At 43.0% G+C, this 19,420-nt stretch overlaps 1 protein-coding gene across 2 annotated transcripts in view; it reads left to right on the plus strand.

Annotated features, from left to right (window-relative positions):
- Positions 1–26: 26 nt before the first annotated feature.
- minpp1b (multiple inositol-polyphosphate phosphatase 1b) overlaps positions 27–19,420 on the plus strand; it is a 96,346-nt gene continuing 76,952 nt past the window's right edge. The window contains exon 1 of one of the 2 annotated variants that reach the window (XM_020511245.2): positions 27–958. In XM_020511245.2, coding sequence (XP_020366834.1) covers positions 196–958 — 763 coding nt within the window. In that variant the 5' untranslated portion in view covers positions 27–195. The remainder of the gene's footprint in view (positions 959–19,420) is intronic. The other variant, XM_020511246.2, reaches the window with a different exon arrangement.

The following is a 19,420-nucleotide window of genomic DNA, read 5'->3' on the forward strand; positions in this document are numbered from 1 at the left end:
TGTGTGTGTGTGTGTGTGTGTGTGTGTGGGAGAGAGAGCAGTTTCCGGGTCTGCACACTGGTTCGCGGTGGCGGTGCTGAGCTGAGGGGAGCCGGGCGGTTCCTGTGATCGTGCCGGCCTGGCTGCTAGCGCTTGGCTTCGTGCTGCCGTGTCTTTCCCGGGACAGCCTGGGCTCTGGCCGATCCGAGCCGAGCGATGCTGCGACTGAGCGGTGCAGCTCCGGGAGCGGGGGCACGGAGCCGGTGCTCGCTGCTCCTCCTGTGGCTTGGCATCCGATTGTGCTCCGCGTCTAGCGGCCGCTACCCCTGGGCTGAGCATTACGGCACCAAGTCCAGGTATGAGGGACTGGGTGCGGAGCCACTCCCTGGCACCAGCTGGCTAGCACCTGCCAACTGCACCGCCCTGCACCTGAATGCTGTGGTCCGCCATGGCACCAGGTACCCAACTAGGAAGAACGTGCCCCGCATGAGGGAGATCCACCAGCTCATCAGAGAGCAGGGCGATCAGGGCAACAGCCTGGTGCAGGCTCTGGTGGGTTGGCACATGTGGTACAACGAACGCATGGACGGCAACCTTCACCCCCTGGGCACCTCCGAAATGGTCAGGCTCGCCAAGCAGCTGGCCACCAGCTTCCCCGCTCTCTTCACCGCCCGCGCTTACCGAGAGAGCAGGCTCAAATTCTTGACGAGCTCCAAGCACCGATGCGTCAACAGCACCAGGTCTTTCATCCAGGGGTTGGAGAGCCACCTGAACCTGCGGGACCAGGCTGGCGGGCAGTGGGAGGTCAACGACAGGCTGCTGCGTTTCTTCGACCACTGCCAAAAGTTCATAAACCGAGTGGAAAACAATAACACGGCCCTGCATCAAGTGGAACTCTTCAAGAGGGGCCCAGAGATGGAAAGGGTAATGAGAAACATGGGAAAGAAACTTGGCATCTCACCAGAGGCTCTAACCACCAGTAAGTACTATCAACTAACGCATTTTAAACAAATATTACAGGATCTTTGGTGGATACAATGAGGACAACCTCAAGAACAGTTTGGTGCCTCACCTTGTTGTTTGACTACCACTCTGGCTCCACATTTCCTTCTGGCTCCTTTCAACTTCTGTATGATGGGCAGGTATTACTCAGTGACTATTAGCCTTTACTCTGGCTTTGAGGTGAGTAAACAGCATAATGTTCACATAAAGTAAAAATATGTAAATTGTGAAACAAAATAATTGAGCTACATTCAAACCCAAAACACGGCACATTGGTTTACGTCACTGGTCATGATCCACAATGATCTAAATATGCACTAACCTCTGAATTTAAACAGAAGTAATTCCTATCACTGCCCCATTTCTGTATTTCAGCAATTAATTGTACTAGCGTAATCTACTTAAATTCAACACCAACTGCCAGCCATGCAATACAGGGAGAGCTAAAAATCTAGTCCCAGGCTTAAGGCCTATATTCAACAGTCTCCTTAATGTAGTAATTCAAAAACAAGTTGAAAGACACAGTTGAGTGTAAGTTGGTATCACCATGGCTTGTATGATATCGCTGTGTAATTTATTTTTACCTATTTTCTTAATTTACTTCATAGAACATCACACAAGTTTTGTTGTGTAAAGCCTAATGCTAACTTTGCTTGTGTGGTTTTGTGTATTTCCCTGTTCGTCCTCCCAGCTAATGCAGAATCGCTGCAGTTGATTTTGTTGTGTTCATTTGTGCAACTGAATGCATTTGAAAATACTGAACTCACAACTCGTTTCACAGCATTTTGAAACTCAAATACTGAGTGATAACAGTATTGACAAAGTCAGCAGATGTTTTTTAAACACAAGTTGTTTCTCTCTCCGATCTCAATGCCTCGATGTCTGTAGTTTAATTGTAAATTCTGATCTATGAAGATTAGCATGTCTAATTCTCAGGCTACAGCAGTGTCTGTTTGGCAGGGTTGTGGCTCAAATTCTATCATGAAGTAAGGCTTGTGGAACCTAGCAATCATTTTCCAGCTTTCCATTATGAGTTGAAAGTGCCAGTTTACACTGGAAATAATCACAATGTTTTATATTTCCCCTGGGGAATTACTTTTTTAAAAATCAAAGCAGCAAGAACACCATCAAAATTGAAATGAGAGGTGAATCAAGAACTAGTGATTTAGTGACATTACATTTAGGTTTTAAAAGCTTTATAATTTGTCAGAAATGAAAGATGTGAGGGTACACACTTGAACAATTCTTTGGCATCCTAGGATGTGGCGCCACCATTGTGGCACAAGAATCTTCTGTTTTTTGAGGTTACACCATTGCTGCTATCAAGAACGTTGGAATGAAGCATTGTGAAAAGCTGAAAAAATCTAAAATTACTGAAATGCGTGTGTGCAATGAACTGCCACAGAAAGTAATGGATGCTGGTACAGTTACATTGTTTAGAAGATATTTGGATAAGTTGATGAACAGGAAAGGTTTGGAGGGATATGGCCAAGCACAGGCAGTTCGGATTAGTTTAGTTTTAGAACATGGTTGACTTGCTGTAGTTAGACTGAAGGGTTTGTTTCCATCTGTATGACCCTACTAATGCTGTGTATTCTGCAACTAAACAGCTAATGCTTGTTATGGACTGAAATCTAAATACTCGGGTATATGATTGTAGGTGAAGCTTATTATCTTATGCAACTTAGGATGTTTGTTTCAGGTTGATGACATGGACTATGTGATGTCTACAGCACAGAAACAAAACTTTGGACTGAATTGGTCATGCCAGTAATAAGGTTATAAGCAAACCTCATCTAATCTTATCAGCATTTTATTCTATTCCCTCTCCCTCACTGATCTATTGAGCTTTACCTTAAATGCTTGTATAACAGCAGCTAGGCCTACTTTTCCACGAGGAGCGAGAATTTTAAAAATAAACAATTTTCACTTTTGGCAAGCTGCAACCAAAACAACTTACTCAGCACAAGTGCCTGCATGGAACCATCGTCAGTACAAAAACCTTCGTGCTGTAATAGTGACTCATCAAAATCGAATCCTGGTTATCTGTGGTCCAATCATCATCAGCATCTTGAAGTACAATACTATATCTGATATTAGAAAGGCATTCATGGTGGATTTAGTAAAAATTCCGCCTCTAAATAAATCTTGCAAAAAGATGTTGCGGTGCCATATTCATTCTGCAAGTGAAGACAACTTCTTGTTACAGTTTGCACAGGAATGGGAAGATGCGAACCATCACTGCTCAGATTGTGGAGTTCAGGATAAAGTTTATTCGAATCCCTGCTCTTTCAGTCCCCATGCTGAGCCGTGCACAATGGGACAGAGCAAACGTCAGTGTGGCTGTTTCCTGGAGAAGGAGAGTGACGCGAGACCCCATTTCTTCCAAAGTCGTGCAGAGTTTGTCCCATGGTTGAATATGTGCTATGGTTCCTATGCTAAGATTATGTACAAACACATAACAATGTTTTGTTTTCAGAATGTTCCTTCCTCGCCACCATCCAGTTTTACCCTCCCCAGTTCCACTCAAGGCTGGAGTTCCAACAGACAGCAGAACATCATGTCCCATGCTGTAGTTGGTCTTGACCAAATATCTGTTTTGGAAGAGTTTTTGATGCAGCGTAACATGCCCTCTAAATCTACCTGAATTCAGTCCTTAGACTTTCCTCATCTAAGGAAAGATATCTTGGCATTGGAGACAGTCTGGAGAAAGTTCATTAGGCTGATCCTGGGTGTGGAGGTACTGTCTTATGAGGAGAGTTGAGTATTTGGGCCTATACTCATTGAAGTTTTGAAGAATGAGAGGCAACTTTATAGAAATATGCAAGTTTGTTATGGTTCTTGACAGGGTAGATGCAGAGAGTTGATTTCCCCTTGTGGGAAATCTAGAACTACAGGGCTTAGTCTCATAATAAAAGGTCGCCCTTTTTAAGACAAAAGATCAGGAGGAATTTCTTCTCTCTGAGGGTTGTGAATCTGTGAAATTCTTTCCTGCAGAGAGCTATCAAGGCTGGGTTGTTAAGTATATTCAAGAGATAGATTTTTAATCAGTAAGGGAATCAAGGGTTACAGGGAGAAGGCAGGAAAGTGGAGTTGAAGATTTTCGAATCTGCCATAATCACATTGACTGGTAGAGTAGACTTAGGCAGAATGGCCTACTTCTGCTCCTATACGTTGCGATCTTATGGTCAATATTCACTAATGGGATAACCGATGGAGCTTCTGGAATTGATTATGGACAAGTTAATAGATTGCTTTTGCTGTAGTTCTTATCACGTGAAGCTGACATTTAAAGTGAAAGTTTGAGTTTCCACTGGATCACTCAAAGAATGACATAGTTAGTGTATCGTGACATTGGAAGGTAAGGCCCAGGATTTGTGTCACTTGTTCTCTTGCTGATCTCAGTCTTGGCCAGAAGGAGAAGTCAGGTGGAGGTGAGACATTCTCTTCTGGGGAAGGAGTATGATTAACATTTGAGTGGTGCCCCTTGTCCTTAACCTAGTTGCTTGCTGTGAAAATTGACCAAGGAATATTTGACCGTGTTCACTCAAAAGCTGTCAAAGGTTGGTGAGAGAATCTTTGTTGCAGTACTTGATCCTAAATATGATGGTTGTGTGTGTCTGAACACTGCATAGCAATGTTTCATGTTTTAACATTTATTGTTACGCTTGGTTGCAACAGCAGCATCAAGAGAAGGAACCTGAGGTGATCATTTTGCACCTCCAAGTACAGGGCACGGAGACTAACTCTAGGCTGACCCCTGTATAGGAGCTCTGTGTGGAATCAGCTAACAGAGCGAAGAAAGTGCAAAGAAATACTAGTTCTGTGCTTGAATGCCTTTTAGTGCTCTCCTCTGGCTTCGTAAATGCTGAGTGCTGGACACAGGAAAAGAAGCAGAACATGTTCTCAGCAGTGTGCAATGACAGCAAAGCTGCTGAACTGCCATACAGTTCACTGATCACTTGAATTCTAATTCCCAGGAAAGGAGGGTTGCTTTGAAGGCTGGCATTTATTAGTCTCCCTTGTTGCTCCATGACAGGTGTAGCGGCCCTATCTAATAAACTGCTGCTGCCTCCTGGGGTGAGTGTGCTCTCATAATGTGACCTTGTAATTTTTTGTAGCAGTTTGCCATAACTGAGTAGATTCCTAAGTGACTGAAGAGGATAGTTAAGAGTCAGCAATGTTCATGCGGAACTGGAGTTGTATATGGACCCAGATGAGATAAGGTCAGCTTGTCTCCTTCCCTAGAGTACAAGAGTGAATCAGGCAGGTTTTTAATCAGAGTCTGACAGCTTCATAACCACTTTACTGATATCAGGTTCTTATTTCTTGATCTTTCTTTAAAACTCTGATCAAATTCTCAAATGAATATGGGATTTGAACTCACATTCTCTTGCATAACTGTTCTTACAATTGTATACCTTTGCTGAAATGAGGTAAGGGCTAAAGGAAGCTCACTGAGTTGCTTCATCCTGTGTACCTTGCTCTGTTTATTCCTTCTGTGAGAATGAAGGAGGGACATACTGCAAGTACTGGCTTAGCTTAGACTCACTCAGCTGATAACTTGTTGTTATAACCTCTGTCTTCTGCCTTTCTGTTAGGAGAGTGAACCCAGGTGAGTTTGGAGACCTGTCCCACAGAAAAAAAAACACGTGTATTTTCATAGCACTTTGGGCAAACTCAGGATGTGTCAGCATTGTTGCAATATATCGCATATAACAGCAAAGTAACAGAGCAATTTCCCACAAGCAGCAGACATGATCAACTTATCTAAAATCCAAAAGAACTGCGGATGCTGTAAATCAGAAACAAAAACAGAAATTGCTGGAAAAGCTCAACAGGTCTTGCAACATCTGTGGAGAAAAATCAGAGTTAATGTTTTGGGTCTAGTGACCCTTCCTCAGGGTCCCGAAACATTGACTCTGATTTCTTTTCACAGACGCTGCCAGACCTGTTGAGCTTTGAGCAGATTATCTGTTATACAGTGTTAATAAGTTATAAATGAAGGCCAGGAGGCACCAGTGATAACTCCTTTGCTTTTTTGAAATAACCCTGTGGGATTTCAATTTAATTTCTCACGTAAAAGACAACACCTGTGACAGCGTAGCACTTCCTTAGACATGTACTGGAGTGTCAGCCTGATTTTTGTCCTCAAGTCTTAGAACTGGATCTGAAATCATAACTGCGTGATTCACGTAGCCCTGGCTGAAAGCGAAAGATAGTATAGCTCTCAGAGACTGCACAGAAGGAAACAGTTAAATAAATGCACTTACCCAAAGTCCTGTCACCTCACAAGTAATGTGAAGTGGTATCATAGAGGCATAGAATAATATAGCACGGAAACAGGCTTTTCGGCCCTAACTGGTCCATGCTGACCATGGTGCCCACTCAGCTAGTTCTAGTTGCCCGCATTTGGTCCACATCCCTCTAAACCCTTCCCATCTATGTACCTATCCAAATGTTTTAAAATGTTGCTATTGTACCTGCTTCAACCACTTTCTCCGGCAGCCCATTCCATACAAGCACCACTCTCTGCGTGAAGAAGTTGCCCCTCAGGTCCTTCTTAAATCTTTCCTCCTCACCTTAAACCTATGCCCTTTAGTTTTCAATTCCCCATCCCTGGGGAAAAAAAACTATATGCATTCATCTTATGTATGCTCTTCATGATTTTATACACCTCAATAAGGTCACCCCTCATTCTCCTACGGAATAAAGTCCCATCCTGGCCAACCTCTCCCTGTAACCACGGCCTACTAGTCCTGGCAACATTCTCATAAATCTTCTTTGCACACTTTCCTGTTTAACTATGTCTTTCCCATAACAGGATGACCAAAACTGTTCACAATACTCCAAGTGTGGCCTCACCAGTGACTTATACAACTATAACATAACATCCCAACTCCTATACTGAATGCCTCAACCGATGAAGGCCAGCATGCTAAATGCCTTCTTCACTACACTGTCCACCTGTGATGCCACTTTCAACGAACTATGTACTTGTAGTCCTAGGTCCCTCTGTTCCACAACACTCCTCAGGACCTTACCATTTACAGTATAAGTCCTACCTTGGTTTAACTTTCCAAGGTGCGACACCTCACACTTATCTGTATTGAATTGCATTTACCAATCCTCAGCCCACTTCCCCATCTGATCAAGATCCCTCAGTAATTTTTGATAACATTCTTCACTCTCAACGATACCTCCTAATTTTGTATCATCCACAAACTTACTAATTGTACATTCACATCCAGATCATTTATGTAAAGAACAAATAACAAAGGTCCCAGCACTGACCCTTGTGGCATGCCACTAGTCACAGGCCTCCAGTCCGAGAAACAACCTTCAACCATCACCCTCTGCTTCCTACCATCGAGCCAATTTGAATCCAATTAGCTAACTCTCCCTGGATCCCATGCGACTTAACCTTCATGACTAGCCTGCCATGCAGGACCTTGTCAAAGGCCTTACTAAAGTCCATATAGTCAACATCCACTGCCCTACCCTCATCCATCCTCTTGGTTACTTCTTTGAAAAGCTCATAAAGGTTTGCCAGACATGACTTCCCATGCACAAATCCATGCTGACTATCTCTAATCAGACCTTGACTATCCAAATGTTGGTTGATCCTGTCCCTCACTATCCTAATGTCAGGCTCACTGGCCTGTAGTTCCCCGGCTTGTCTTTGCTACCTTTCTTAAACAATGGAACAACATTAGCCACCCTCCAGTCTTCCAGAAGTTCACCAGTGACTAAAGATGAAGCAAAAATCTCTGCAAGGGCCTCTGCAATTTCTTCCCTAGCCTCCCACAACATCCGAGAATGGACTTGATCAGGCCCAGGGGATTTAACCACATTAATGCACTTTAAGGCTTCAAAGACCTCCTCTCTGGTAATATTTTTGCAGTCCAAAACATCCCCACGTGCATCCATGATTCTCTCCTCATTCATTAAAAGTCTTCTCCCATTTCCTGTGGCTCCACAAAAAGACTGCCATGCTGATCTTCAAGGGGACCTATTCTCTCCCTTTAGATGTTTTAGTATAGCAGGAATGTTTTACGCTTTGGCTGTTTTTACTTGTACACCTTCAATGCGAGGGACTTGATAGTGTTTGAAATTAAGTCGGCAGTTTATTCACATCATAATGAATCCCTCAGACATTGGTCATTGTTTGTGACTGGTAAAATATGTTGCAGATCCATCCAGGGATAAGGCTATTATTAATCTGGTGTTCAATAAGGCAGATTCAATAAACTATCTCAGAATAAGAGATCCCATAGGGAACAGTGACCGTAACATGGTAGGATTTAGCGTTCAATTTGAGAGTAAGAAATTTGGGTCAGAAACAACTGTGCTTAACTTAAATAGGGAGTAATTACTTGGGATGAGGGCTGAGTTTCATGGAGTGGACTGGAAAGAAGTTTAGCTGAGAAACAATACAAGACACGTTAGAAAAGAGTTCAAGTCTCACAGCAAAGATATATCCCAGTGAGGAAGGAGGATTCTCGGAAGTAGTGAGGGTAGGAGTAGGATAGAGCAGATGAATGCTTGGCTGAGGAGATAGTACAGGGAGGAATTAGTCACATTTTTTGGATCATTGGAATGTCTTCTGGGGTAGAAGTGACCTATATAAGAAGGATGGATTGCACCTGAATTGGAAGGTCTCATGGACTGGCGGGGAGATTTGCTACAGCTACTTGGCAAGATTTAAACTAGTTCAAGTATATGCATGCGTGTGCGTGTGTGTGTGGGGAGGGAGGGAGTTTGGTGGTGGTGGTTGGCACCCAGACTGGGAAAAGGAGTAAGTCAAACAGACAGGAATAAGGCAGAGAACAAGGTAGGACTGATAAACTAAACTGCATTTATTTCAATGCAAGAGACCTAACAGGTAAGGCAGATGAACTCAGAGCATGGTTAGGAACAAGCGATTGGATATCATATCAATTACAGAGACGTGGCTCAGGCATGGACAGGACTGGTGGCTAAATGTTCCGGGGTATAGGTGCGATAGGAAGGATAGGAAGGGGGGCAAGAGAGGAGGGGGAGTGGTATTTTTGATTAGGGATAACATTAAGGCTGTATTTAGGGAGGATATTCCTAGGAATACATCCAGATAAATTATTTGGGTGGAACTGAGAAATAAGAATGGGACGATCAACTTATTGGGATAGTACTATAGACGCCCCAATAGTCAGTGAGAAATTGAGAAACAAATTTGTAAGGAGATCTCAGCTGTCTGTAAGAATAATAGGGTGGTCGTGGTAGGGGATTTTAAATTTCTAAACATAGACTGGGACTGCCATAGTGTTAAGGGCTTGGATGGAGAGGAATTTGTTAAGTGTGTACAAGAAACTTTTCTGATTCAGTATGTGGATGTCCCTACTAGAGAAGGTGCAAAACTTGACCTACTATTGGGAAATAAGGCAGGACGGGTGACTGAGGTGTCAGTGGGGGAGCACTTTGAGGCCTGGAACCATAATTCTATTCTTTTTAAAATAGAGATGGAAAAGGATCAAAACAATTAAAGTTCTAAATTGGAGGAAGGCCAATTTTCACAGTATTAGGCAAGAACTTTCAAAAGTTGACTGGGGGCATGTTCGCAGGTGAAGGATGGCTGGAAAATGGGAAGCCTTCAAAAAATGAGATAACGAGAATCCAGAGACAGTATGTTCCTGTCAGTGTGAAGGGAAAGGCTGGTAGGTGTAGGGAATGCTGGATGACGAGAGAAATTGAGGTTTTGGTCAAGGAAAAGAAGGAAGCTTATGTCAACTGTAGACGGCAGGGATTGATTGAATCCCTATAAGAGTATAAAGGCGGTAGGAGTATACTTCAGAGGGAACTCAGGAGGGCAAAAAGGGGACATGAAATAGCTTTGGCAAATAGGGTTAAGGAGAATTCAAAGGGGTTCTACGAATACATGAAGGACAATAGGGTAAGTAAGGAGAGAATAGGGCTTCTTAAAGATCAACAAGGCCATCTATGTGTCGCACTGCAGCAGATGAGGGAGATACGAAACAAGTATTTTGCATCAGTGTTTACTGTGGAGACAGATATGGAAAATAGAGAACGTGGGGAAATGATTGGCGACCTCTTGAAAAATGTCCACGTTGCAGAGAAGGAGGTGCTGAATGTCTAAAAACGCACAAAGGTGGATAAACCCTGGGATCTGATCAGGTGTGCCCTAGAATTCTGTGGGAAGCTAGGGAATTGAGTGCTGGGCCCCTTGCTGAGATAGCCACAGGTGAGGTTCTGGAAGTTGGCTAACATGGTGCCACTATTTAAGAAAGGTGGCAAGGACAAGCCAGGGAACTATAGACTGGGGAGCTTGACATCAGTGGTGGGCAAGTTGTTTGCAGGAATCCAGAGGACTTATGTAGATTTGAAAAGGAAAGGACTGATTAGGGATAGTCAACATGGCTTTGTGCATGGGATATTGTGTCTTACTAACTTAATTAAGTTTTTTGAAGAATAAACAAAGAGGATTGATGAGGACAGAGCGGTGGACATGATCTATGGACTTCAGTAAGGCGTTCAACAGGGTTCCTCATGGTAAACGGGTTAACAAGGTTAGATCACACAGAATAGAGGTAACTATTCAGACACAGAACCGGCTCAAAGGTAGAAGACAGAGGATGGTGGTGGAGGGTTGCTTTTCAGACTGGAGGCCTGTGACCAGTGGTGTACCAGAAGGCTCGGTGCTGGGTCCATTGCTTTTTGTCGTTTATATAAATGATTTGGATGTGAACATAGGAGGTATGGCTAGTAAGTTTGAAAATGACACCAAAGTTGGAGGTGCAGTGGACAGCAAAGAAAGTTACCTCAGTGTACAACGGGGTCTTGATCAGATGGGCCAATGGGTCAAGGAGTAGCAGATTGAGTTTAATTTAGATAAATGTGAAGTGCTGCATTTTGGAAAGGCAAATCAGGGCAGAATTTATACACTTAATGGTAAGTGTTGCTGAACAAAGAGTGCAGCTTCATAGTTCCTTGAAAGTGGAGTTACAAGTCGACAGGATAGTGAAGAAGGCATTTGGTATGCTTGCCTTTATTGGTCAGTGCATTGAGTATAGGCTATGGGAGGTTCTGTTGCAGCTGTACAGGACATTAGTTAGGCCACCACTGGAATACTGCATGCAGTTCTGGTCTCCCTGCTATAGGAAGGATGTTGTGAAACTTGAGAGTTCAGAAAAGATTTATAAGGATGTTGCCAGAGTTGGTGGGTTTGAGCTATAGGGAGAGGTTGAATAGACTGGGGTTGTTTTCCATGGAGCATTAGAGGTTAAATGGTGACCTTATAGACTTCCATAAAATCATGAGGGACATGGATAGGGTAAGTAGACAAGTTCTATTTCCCAGGGTGGGAGAGTTCACAACTAGACGGAGACAGATTTAAAAGGCATCTAAGGGGCAACTTTTTCACACAGAGGGTGATGCGTGTATGGAATGACTCCCAGAGGAGGTGGTGTAGGCTGGGGCAATTACAACATTTAAAAGCCATCTGGATAGGTATATGAATCGGAAGGGTTCAGAGGGATATGGGCCAAATGCTGGCAAATGGGGCTAGATTTATTTAGGATATATGTGCTGTACGTCTGTATGAACCTATGACTCTGTGAGTGGACAAGACTAGTGTAGTTAACTAAGGAGGTTAAGGTTAGTATCATATTTGAAAGTAGATAGGTACAATGTGGCAAAGATTAGTGGTAAACAAGAGAACTGGGAAAGCTTTAAAACCTGACAAGAGATAACCAAATCAAAAATTAACAGTAGACTACGAGGTCAAACTAGCAAGTAATATAAAAATGGACAGTATGAGTCTCTTTAAATGTATAAAAAGGAAAAGAGGGGCCAAAGTGAATATAGACCTTTTGAGAATGAGGCTAAGGAAATAATAGCAACGGAGAACCAGAAATAGTCATGTTTTAATGGAAGTACTTTGCATCATTCTTCACTGTAGAGGACATTAATAGCCTTCCAAAATACTAAATATTCAATGGGCCCAAAGCAGGAAGGAAATAAACACATTAACTACCATTAAATGGAAAGTACTAGAGGATCTAAGGGGGCTCCAAAGGCTGATAAGTCCCCTGGACTGGTAGGCTACATCCTAGGATATTAACAGAAACAGCTACAGAGATAATGATGCACAAGTAGTAATCTGCAAAGAATCCTTAGGTTCAGGAAAAGACTCAGAGCGTCAGAAAACAGTCATTGTAACATCCTTATCACAAAAAAGCCAAGGAGTCAAAAACAAGGTAACTGTTGACCTGCTTAACATCTGTCATTGGAAAAATGTGAGAGTTGATTATAAAGAATATCATAGACATGCATTGAGAAATAGATAATAAAGTGAGCGTGGCTTTGTGAAGGGGTAAACATACCTGACAGTTGTTACAGTTCTTTAAGGAGGTAACAAGCAGGATAGATAATGGGAAACCTGTCGGTGCAATATAGTTAGATTTCCAAAAGGGTTTTGATGAAGTACTCCATGTAAGGCCACTTAATAAGAGAAGAGACCATGATACTGGGGGGTAGTATATTGTCATGGAGGCTGTCCAGGGAATGTTCACCAAGTTGATCACATAAAAGGAACGATTTTCTTAGGAGGAGAGGTTGCGTAAGTTGGGCTTGTACTCCCTAGAGTTAAGAAGAATGAGAGGCAACCTGTTTGAAAAAAACATGTAAGACTCTCAGGGCTCGACAGAGTAGATGCTGACAGGTTGTTTCCCCTTGTGAGAGAGTCCGAGACCAGAGAGCACAATCACGGATAAGGGGATACCCATTTAAGACAGAGATGGTTCGGAATTCTCTCCAAGGGTAATGAATCTGTGGAATTATTTTTTAATACGAGGCTCGATCAATTAATATTTTGAAAGTTGACACGGACAGATTCTTAATCAGTCAGTAAATCAAGGGTTATGGGGAAAAGGCAGGAAAGTGGAGTTGAGGATTATCAAATCAATCGTAATCTCATTTAATAGTGGGATAAGTTCAAGGGACCAAATAGCCTACTTATGCTCCAACATCTTGTGGCCTGAAAAGAACATAAGAACTAGGAGCAGGAGTAGGCCGTCTGGCCCTTCGAGCCTGCTCCGCCATTCAATAAGATCATGGCTGATCCTTTCGTGGACTCAGATCCACTTACTCACGTTCTCACTGTATCCCTTAATTCCTTTATTGTTCAAAAAAAACTACCTTTTTTTTAAAAACATTTACTGAAGTAGCGTCAACTACTTCACTGGGCAAGGAATTCCATAGATTAACAACCCTCTGGGTGAAGAAATTCCTTCTCAGTTCAGTCCTAAATCTGCTCCCTCTAATCTTGAGGCTATGCCCTCTTGTCCTAGCTTCACCTGCCAGTGGAAACATCCTCTCTACTTCTATCTTATCTATTCCCTTCATAATTTTATATGTTTCTATAAGTTCCCCCTCAATCTTCTGAATTACAATGAATATAATCCCTACCTACTCAGTCTCTCCTCATAAGCCAACCCCCTCAACTCCGAAATCAACCTAGTGAACCTCCTTTGCACCCCCTCCAGTGCCAATACATCCTTTCTCAAGTAAGGAGACCAAAACTGCACACTGTACTCCAGGTGTGGCCTCACCAGCACCTTGTACATCTGCAACATAACCTCTCCGCTTTTTATTTCAATCCCTTTAGCAATGAAGGACAAAATTCCATTTGCCTTCCTAATTACTTTTTGTACCTGCAGACGTACCTTCTGTGATTCATGCACAAGGACACCCAGGTCCCTCTGCATAAGAAAGCGGAACATTGTAAGCTTTCAGGAAGCAACTTTTTACCATTCAAGTAATAATCCTTTTTACTATTGCTCCTACCAAAATGTATGACTTCACATTTATTTACATTGTATTCCATCTGCCAGACCTTTGCCCACTCACTCAATGTATCTATGTTCCTCTGCAAAGTTTCACAGTCCTCTGCACACTTTGCTCTGCCACTCATCTTAGTGTCATCTGCAAACTTTGACACCCTACACATGGTCCCCAACTCCAAATCATCTATATAAATTGTAAATAATTGCGGCCCCAACACCGATCCCTGAGGCACACCACTAGTCACTGACTGCCAGCTAGAATAGCACTCATTTATCCCCACTCTTTGCTTCCTGTTAGTCAATCAATCCTCTATCCATGCTAATGCTTTACCCTTAATGCCATGCATCCTTATCTTATGCAGTAGCCTCTTGTGCGGCACCTTGTCAAAGACCTTTTGGAAATGTAGGTACACCACATCCACTGGGTCCCCATTGTCCACCTTGCTCGTAATGTCTTCATAGAATTCCAAAAGATTTGTCAAGCATGACCTGCCCTTCATGAACCCATGCTGCGTCTGCCCAACGGGACAATATCTATCAAGATGCCTTGCTATTTCTTCCTTGATAATAGACTCAAGCATCTTCCCCACTTCAGAGGTTAAGCTAACCGGTCTATAATTCCCCATCTTTTGTCTACTTCCCTTTTTAAACAGTGGCATCACATTTGCTGTTTTCCAATCTGCTGGGACTGCCCCAGAGTCCAGCGAATTTTGGAAAATTACCACCAGTGCACCTGCTATTTCTCCCGCCATCTCTTTTAGTACCCTGGGATGCATTCTATCAGATGGTGCACTGCTACTATGTCATACTAAAAGGCAATGCAGGCATTATTTATCTCCAGAAAATGAAGGAAATTAAATAAACCTAATTAATTTGAGAACAAGAAGGGAGGAAACAAAACATTCAAATGCACTGCAGTATTTCAATTGTAAAATGCTTTGGAGCTCCTTGAGATTGTGAAAGTTTTACGCAAATTCAAAATTTCTGTGGGGAAGAATAAAAGTCAGGCAAAGTTAAGAAAGTGGAACATTGTAAGCTTTCAGGAAGCAAATTCAGTTATAGAACGTTAGTGTAAAGTGGCTGCTGAAATATAAAGTGACAGGAACAGTTACTGAAAAGTTACATTTCCTGCAGAGCAAAGTGCAAGGGATATGCAACGAAACAATGGAGCTGCAGGCAATGATGTTTGTTGAAATGCCAGAAGGTATAATGCTGACTGAACTATGGCAAGATAATAAAGAGGACTGGCAGTTAATTATTACACTATATAAAAGGGTCAAGAAAGAAGATAGGTGTGGGATAGTTATGCTGAGTAGTGGCAACATAAAAACAGAATTTAACCAGCATTACGATAGGAACAGAATGTATATGAATTGGGATTAAGGATAATAAGAGACCAAACAGATTAATATGGACCACCTAATAATGGAGGTAAATTGAAGGAAGAATTTTTTTTTAAAAATTGTTCAAAATATGGTGGGGCTGTGGGCTATGGCATCATTTATTGTCCATCCCTGTTTGCCCATGACAAGATGGTAGCGAGCTGCTTTCTGAACCCATGCAGTGCTTGTGGTGTAGGGACACCCATAGTGCTGTTAGGCAAGGACTCCTTGGAATTTGCCCCAGCAACAGGAAAGGACCAGTGATATAGTAACAGTTCAGGATGGTGTGTAACTTAGAGGGGTATTCACAGGTGGTGATGTTCCAGTGCATGCACTGTCCTTGTCCTTCTAGATGTTAGAGGTCTAGCATTTGGAAGATGCTGCTGAAGGTGTCTTGATGAGTCGCTGCAGTAAAATTTGCAGATGGTGTACACTGTTGTCACTTTGTGTCAGTGGTGAAGGGAGCGAATTTTGTCGTTCATGGATGAAGGATGCCCGTCCACTGGACTGCTTTGTCCTGGATGGTGTGAGTGTTGTTAGTCGAGCTGTATATAGCCAGGCAAGTGGGGAGTATTCCATCGCATTTCAGACGTGTTTTCAGTATTTTTAATTGTGGACTAAAATTGGAAAGGTGCTGTTTTAAAAACCAAGGTTTGGGGAAGGAGCACTGTGTGTTGGAAATCGAGCCATACTATTCCTGGTCATCACAAAAGTTAAACATGCCATAAAAGTACATTTCCTAATTTATATGAAGAAGGGTCACTGGACCCAAAATGTTAACTAATCCATCAGCATATTGTTGCTAGCCAAATCTACTTTCATACACACTGCCTGACTCCTGCTCATTTGTAGTAACCTTCCCTAGTTCTTGAATAAACAGCAATGTTTTTTTTTATTTTTTTCAAACTGATGTGCTGAGCTTCCCCATATTTCGGAGGAGCCCCACCTCCTCCACTGAGCTGTTTAATTGTCCACCACCATTCACCATTCACCACTGGATGTAGAATCATAGAATCCCTACACTGTGGAAAGAGGCCACTCAGCCCATTGAGTCTACACCAAGCCTCTGAAGACCATCTCACTGAGACCCAGCATCCCCACCCTGTCCCCGTAACCCCACATTTTCTATGGCTGACCCACCGAACCTGCACGTCTTTGGACTCTGGGAGGAATCCCACACAGACATGGGAAGAATGTGCAAACTCACACAGACAGTCACCCAAGGGTGGAATCGAACCCAGATCCTTGACACTGTGGGGCAACAGTGCTAACCACGAGCCACCATGCTGCCCTGTGTGGCAGGACAGCAGAACTTAGATCTGATCCGTTGGCTTAGGGACCGCTTCGCCCTGACAATTGCATGCTGCTTCCTATGTTTGGAATATAGGTAGCCCTGACTTACAGTTTCACCAATTGAGTTTCACCTCAATTTTATGTATGCCTGTCATTGCATCTGGCATGCCCTCCTGCACTCTCTATTGAACTGGGATTGATCTCCTGGCCTGATGGTAACGGTTGAGTGAGGGATAAGCTGGGCCATGACATTGCAGATTCTGCTGGAGTTCAATTCTGCTGCTGTTGATGGCCCACAGCACCTCATGGATGACCAAATACAAAGCTACTCTTGGTGTGGAACATTGAAGCTCCCCCACACCACATCCCCCGCCCCACCCCCCCACCATTCAGAGTACTTTCAATGTGCTTGCTACCCGCATTGCTTCCTGCAAATGTTTTTCAAGATGGAGGAGTACTAATTCACCAGCTGAGGGTGAGGAGAAGGGGCAGAGTCAGAAGGTGTTTATCAGCATGAGATTTGACCTCCTACCATGAAATTTCCTGGGGTCTGGAGTCAGTCCCAGGGAACACCCTCCCGACTGTATGCCCTTGTGGTGGAGACAGAAAATCGCAAGAGATGGTGATGGTGATGTCTGGGACATTATGATTCTATGAATATGATATTGTCAGGCTGTTCCTTGTACAGTCTGTGGTAGAGTTCTGGCAAGTTTGGCACTAGGCCCACGATTTTCGTCAGAAGGACTTTTGCAGTATTGACAACTTTGCTTTTTGAATTTAGTTTAAATCTCAGTGAACATTTCCTTATGAAAGAAACTGCCCAGTAAGATTGTCTGGAAAAAATGATTAATGATTAATGGAAAATCATGTCCCACTAACTTAGTTGAGGTTTTTGAAGAATTGACAAAGATGATTGATGAAGGCAGAGCAGTGGATACTGTCCATCTGGACTTTAGCAAGGTTCCACGTGGCAGACTGGCTAGCTTACATGGGAAAAAAGGTTAGATCAAATGTAATCTGATGGGTGAGCTAGCCAAGTGGATGCAAAATTGGCTCAAAGCAGGAGACAGAGGGTGGTGGTGGAAGGTTGTATTTTGGACTGGAGGCTTGTGACCAATGGTGTGCTGCAAGGATCACTGCTTTTTGTTGTTTATGTAAATGAGTTGGATGTGAACATAGGAGTAATGGTTAGTACGTTTGCAGATGACACCAAAATTGGAGGTGTTGCGGACAGCGAAGAAGGTTACCTCAGAGTACAACGGGACCTTGATCAGATGGGACAATAGGCCAAGCAGTGGCAAATGGAGTTTAATTTAGATAAATGTGAGGTATTGCATTTTGGAAAGGCAAATGAGGGCAGGATTTATACACTTAATGGCAGGCCCTGGGGAGTGTTGCTAAACAAAGGGACCTTGGGGTGCAGGTTCATAGTTCTTTGAAAGTGGAGTCAGCGGTAGACAGGGTGGTGACAACATTGGTCATAACATTGAGTAAAGGAGTTGAAATGTCATGTTATGGCTGTACAGGCCACGTTTGGAATACTGTGTTCAATTCTGATCTCCTTGCTATAAGAAAGCGTGAAAGGGTTCAGAAAAGATTTATAAGGATGTTGCTGGATTGAAGGGTTTGAGCTACAGGGAGAGGCTGAATAGTCTCTGGGGCTTGTCTTCCCTGGCGCATTAGAGGTTGAATGGTGACCTCATAGAAGTTTGTAAAAACATGAGAGGCATGGAAAGGGTGAATGGCTGAGGTAATTTTTTTTCCTAGGGCAGGGGAGTCCAAAACTAGAGGGCATAGATTGAAGGTGAGGGGGAAAGATTTAAAAGGGATCTGAGGGGCAATTTTTTCATGCAGAGGGTGGTGCATGTATGGAATGAACTGCCAGAGGAAGTGGTGGAGGCTGGTACAATTGCAACATTTAAAAAGCATCTGGATGGGTACATGAATAGGAAGGGTTTAGAGGGATACAAGCCAAATGCTGGCAAGTGGGACTAGATCAGTTTATGATATCCAGTCAGCAGGGTCTGTTTCCATGCTGCATAACTCTATGAGAGAGCCATGCTTGCTGTTGTCATTTCCAGTGCCAGGTGATCTGTTCAGTTTCATTCCTTTGTGTAGATTTTGTGACAGTTTTGATATAATAGGGCAATTTGCCTGGCCTTGTCAGAGGGAAATTGTGAATCAACCTCATTGCCATGAGGTGACATATGTCAGACCAGGTAAGGATGGCAGACTTTTTCACAAATGGAATTAATGAGCCAGATGGGGTTTTATGACGATGGTCACATGATCATCAGGCCAGCCTTTAATTCCAGATATTTATTGAATTTGAATTCCACATCTGCCATTGTGATGATGCTGTGGCTGTAAGAGGTGTGTTTTGTCCTGGTTTCTTTCCAAGAGAGAGAGAGATTGGGAGACAGGTGTTGAGCAGTCTATGAGTAGATGAATAACTTGTCAGGTCTTGGGATTTTTTTTAAAGTTGGAACAATAGAAGCAGCCTGAGCGAGTGTGATCAAGCTATCACAGATCCAGGATTTTAGTTAGCTTTTGGTAGTTGTTGCTGGGGTTTCGTAGGATTGGAAGGCAGTGAATCTCTCCCAGCTGCTACACTCTGTCTGGGGAGCTGTTGCATGTTTCTCTATGTTGCTGGTGAGACAGTTTGTTTTTCTAAATTTGCCTTTTTGCCATGGGTGTGTTTATGGGATGATACTATATTGGCATAGTTACTGTTTAGTAATAAAATAATCTATTATTCTGTTAAATTTTCCAATAGAGTTAAGAAATTCCAAGTTCCTCTTTCTTTAGTTGTATTTTAACTATGTGTTTGAATAAATTGAGTTTTGCGTAACGTCGAACAGTTTGACCAATTGAATTGCATCTGGAACACAGTACCTCGCATTTACCTTTGAAATAAGAAAAGGC

The sequence above is a fragment of the Rhincodon typus genome, chromosome 20, assembly GCF_021869965.1.
Source record: "Rhincodon typus isolate 14 chromosome 20, sRhiTyp1.1, whole genome shotgun sequence".
Lineage (NCBI taxonomy): Eukaryota > Metazoa > Chordata > Chondrichthyes > Orectolobiformes > Rhincodontidae > Rhincodon > Rhincodon typus.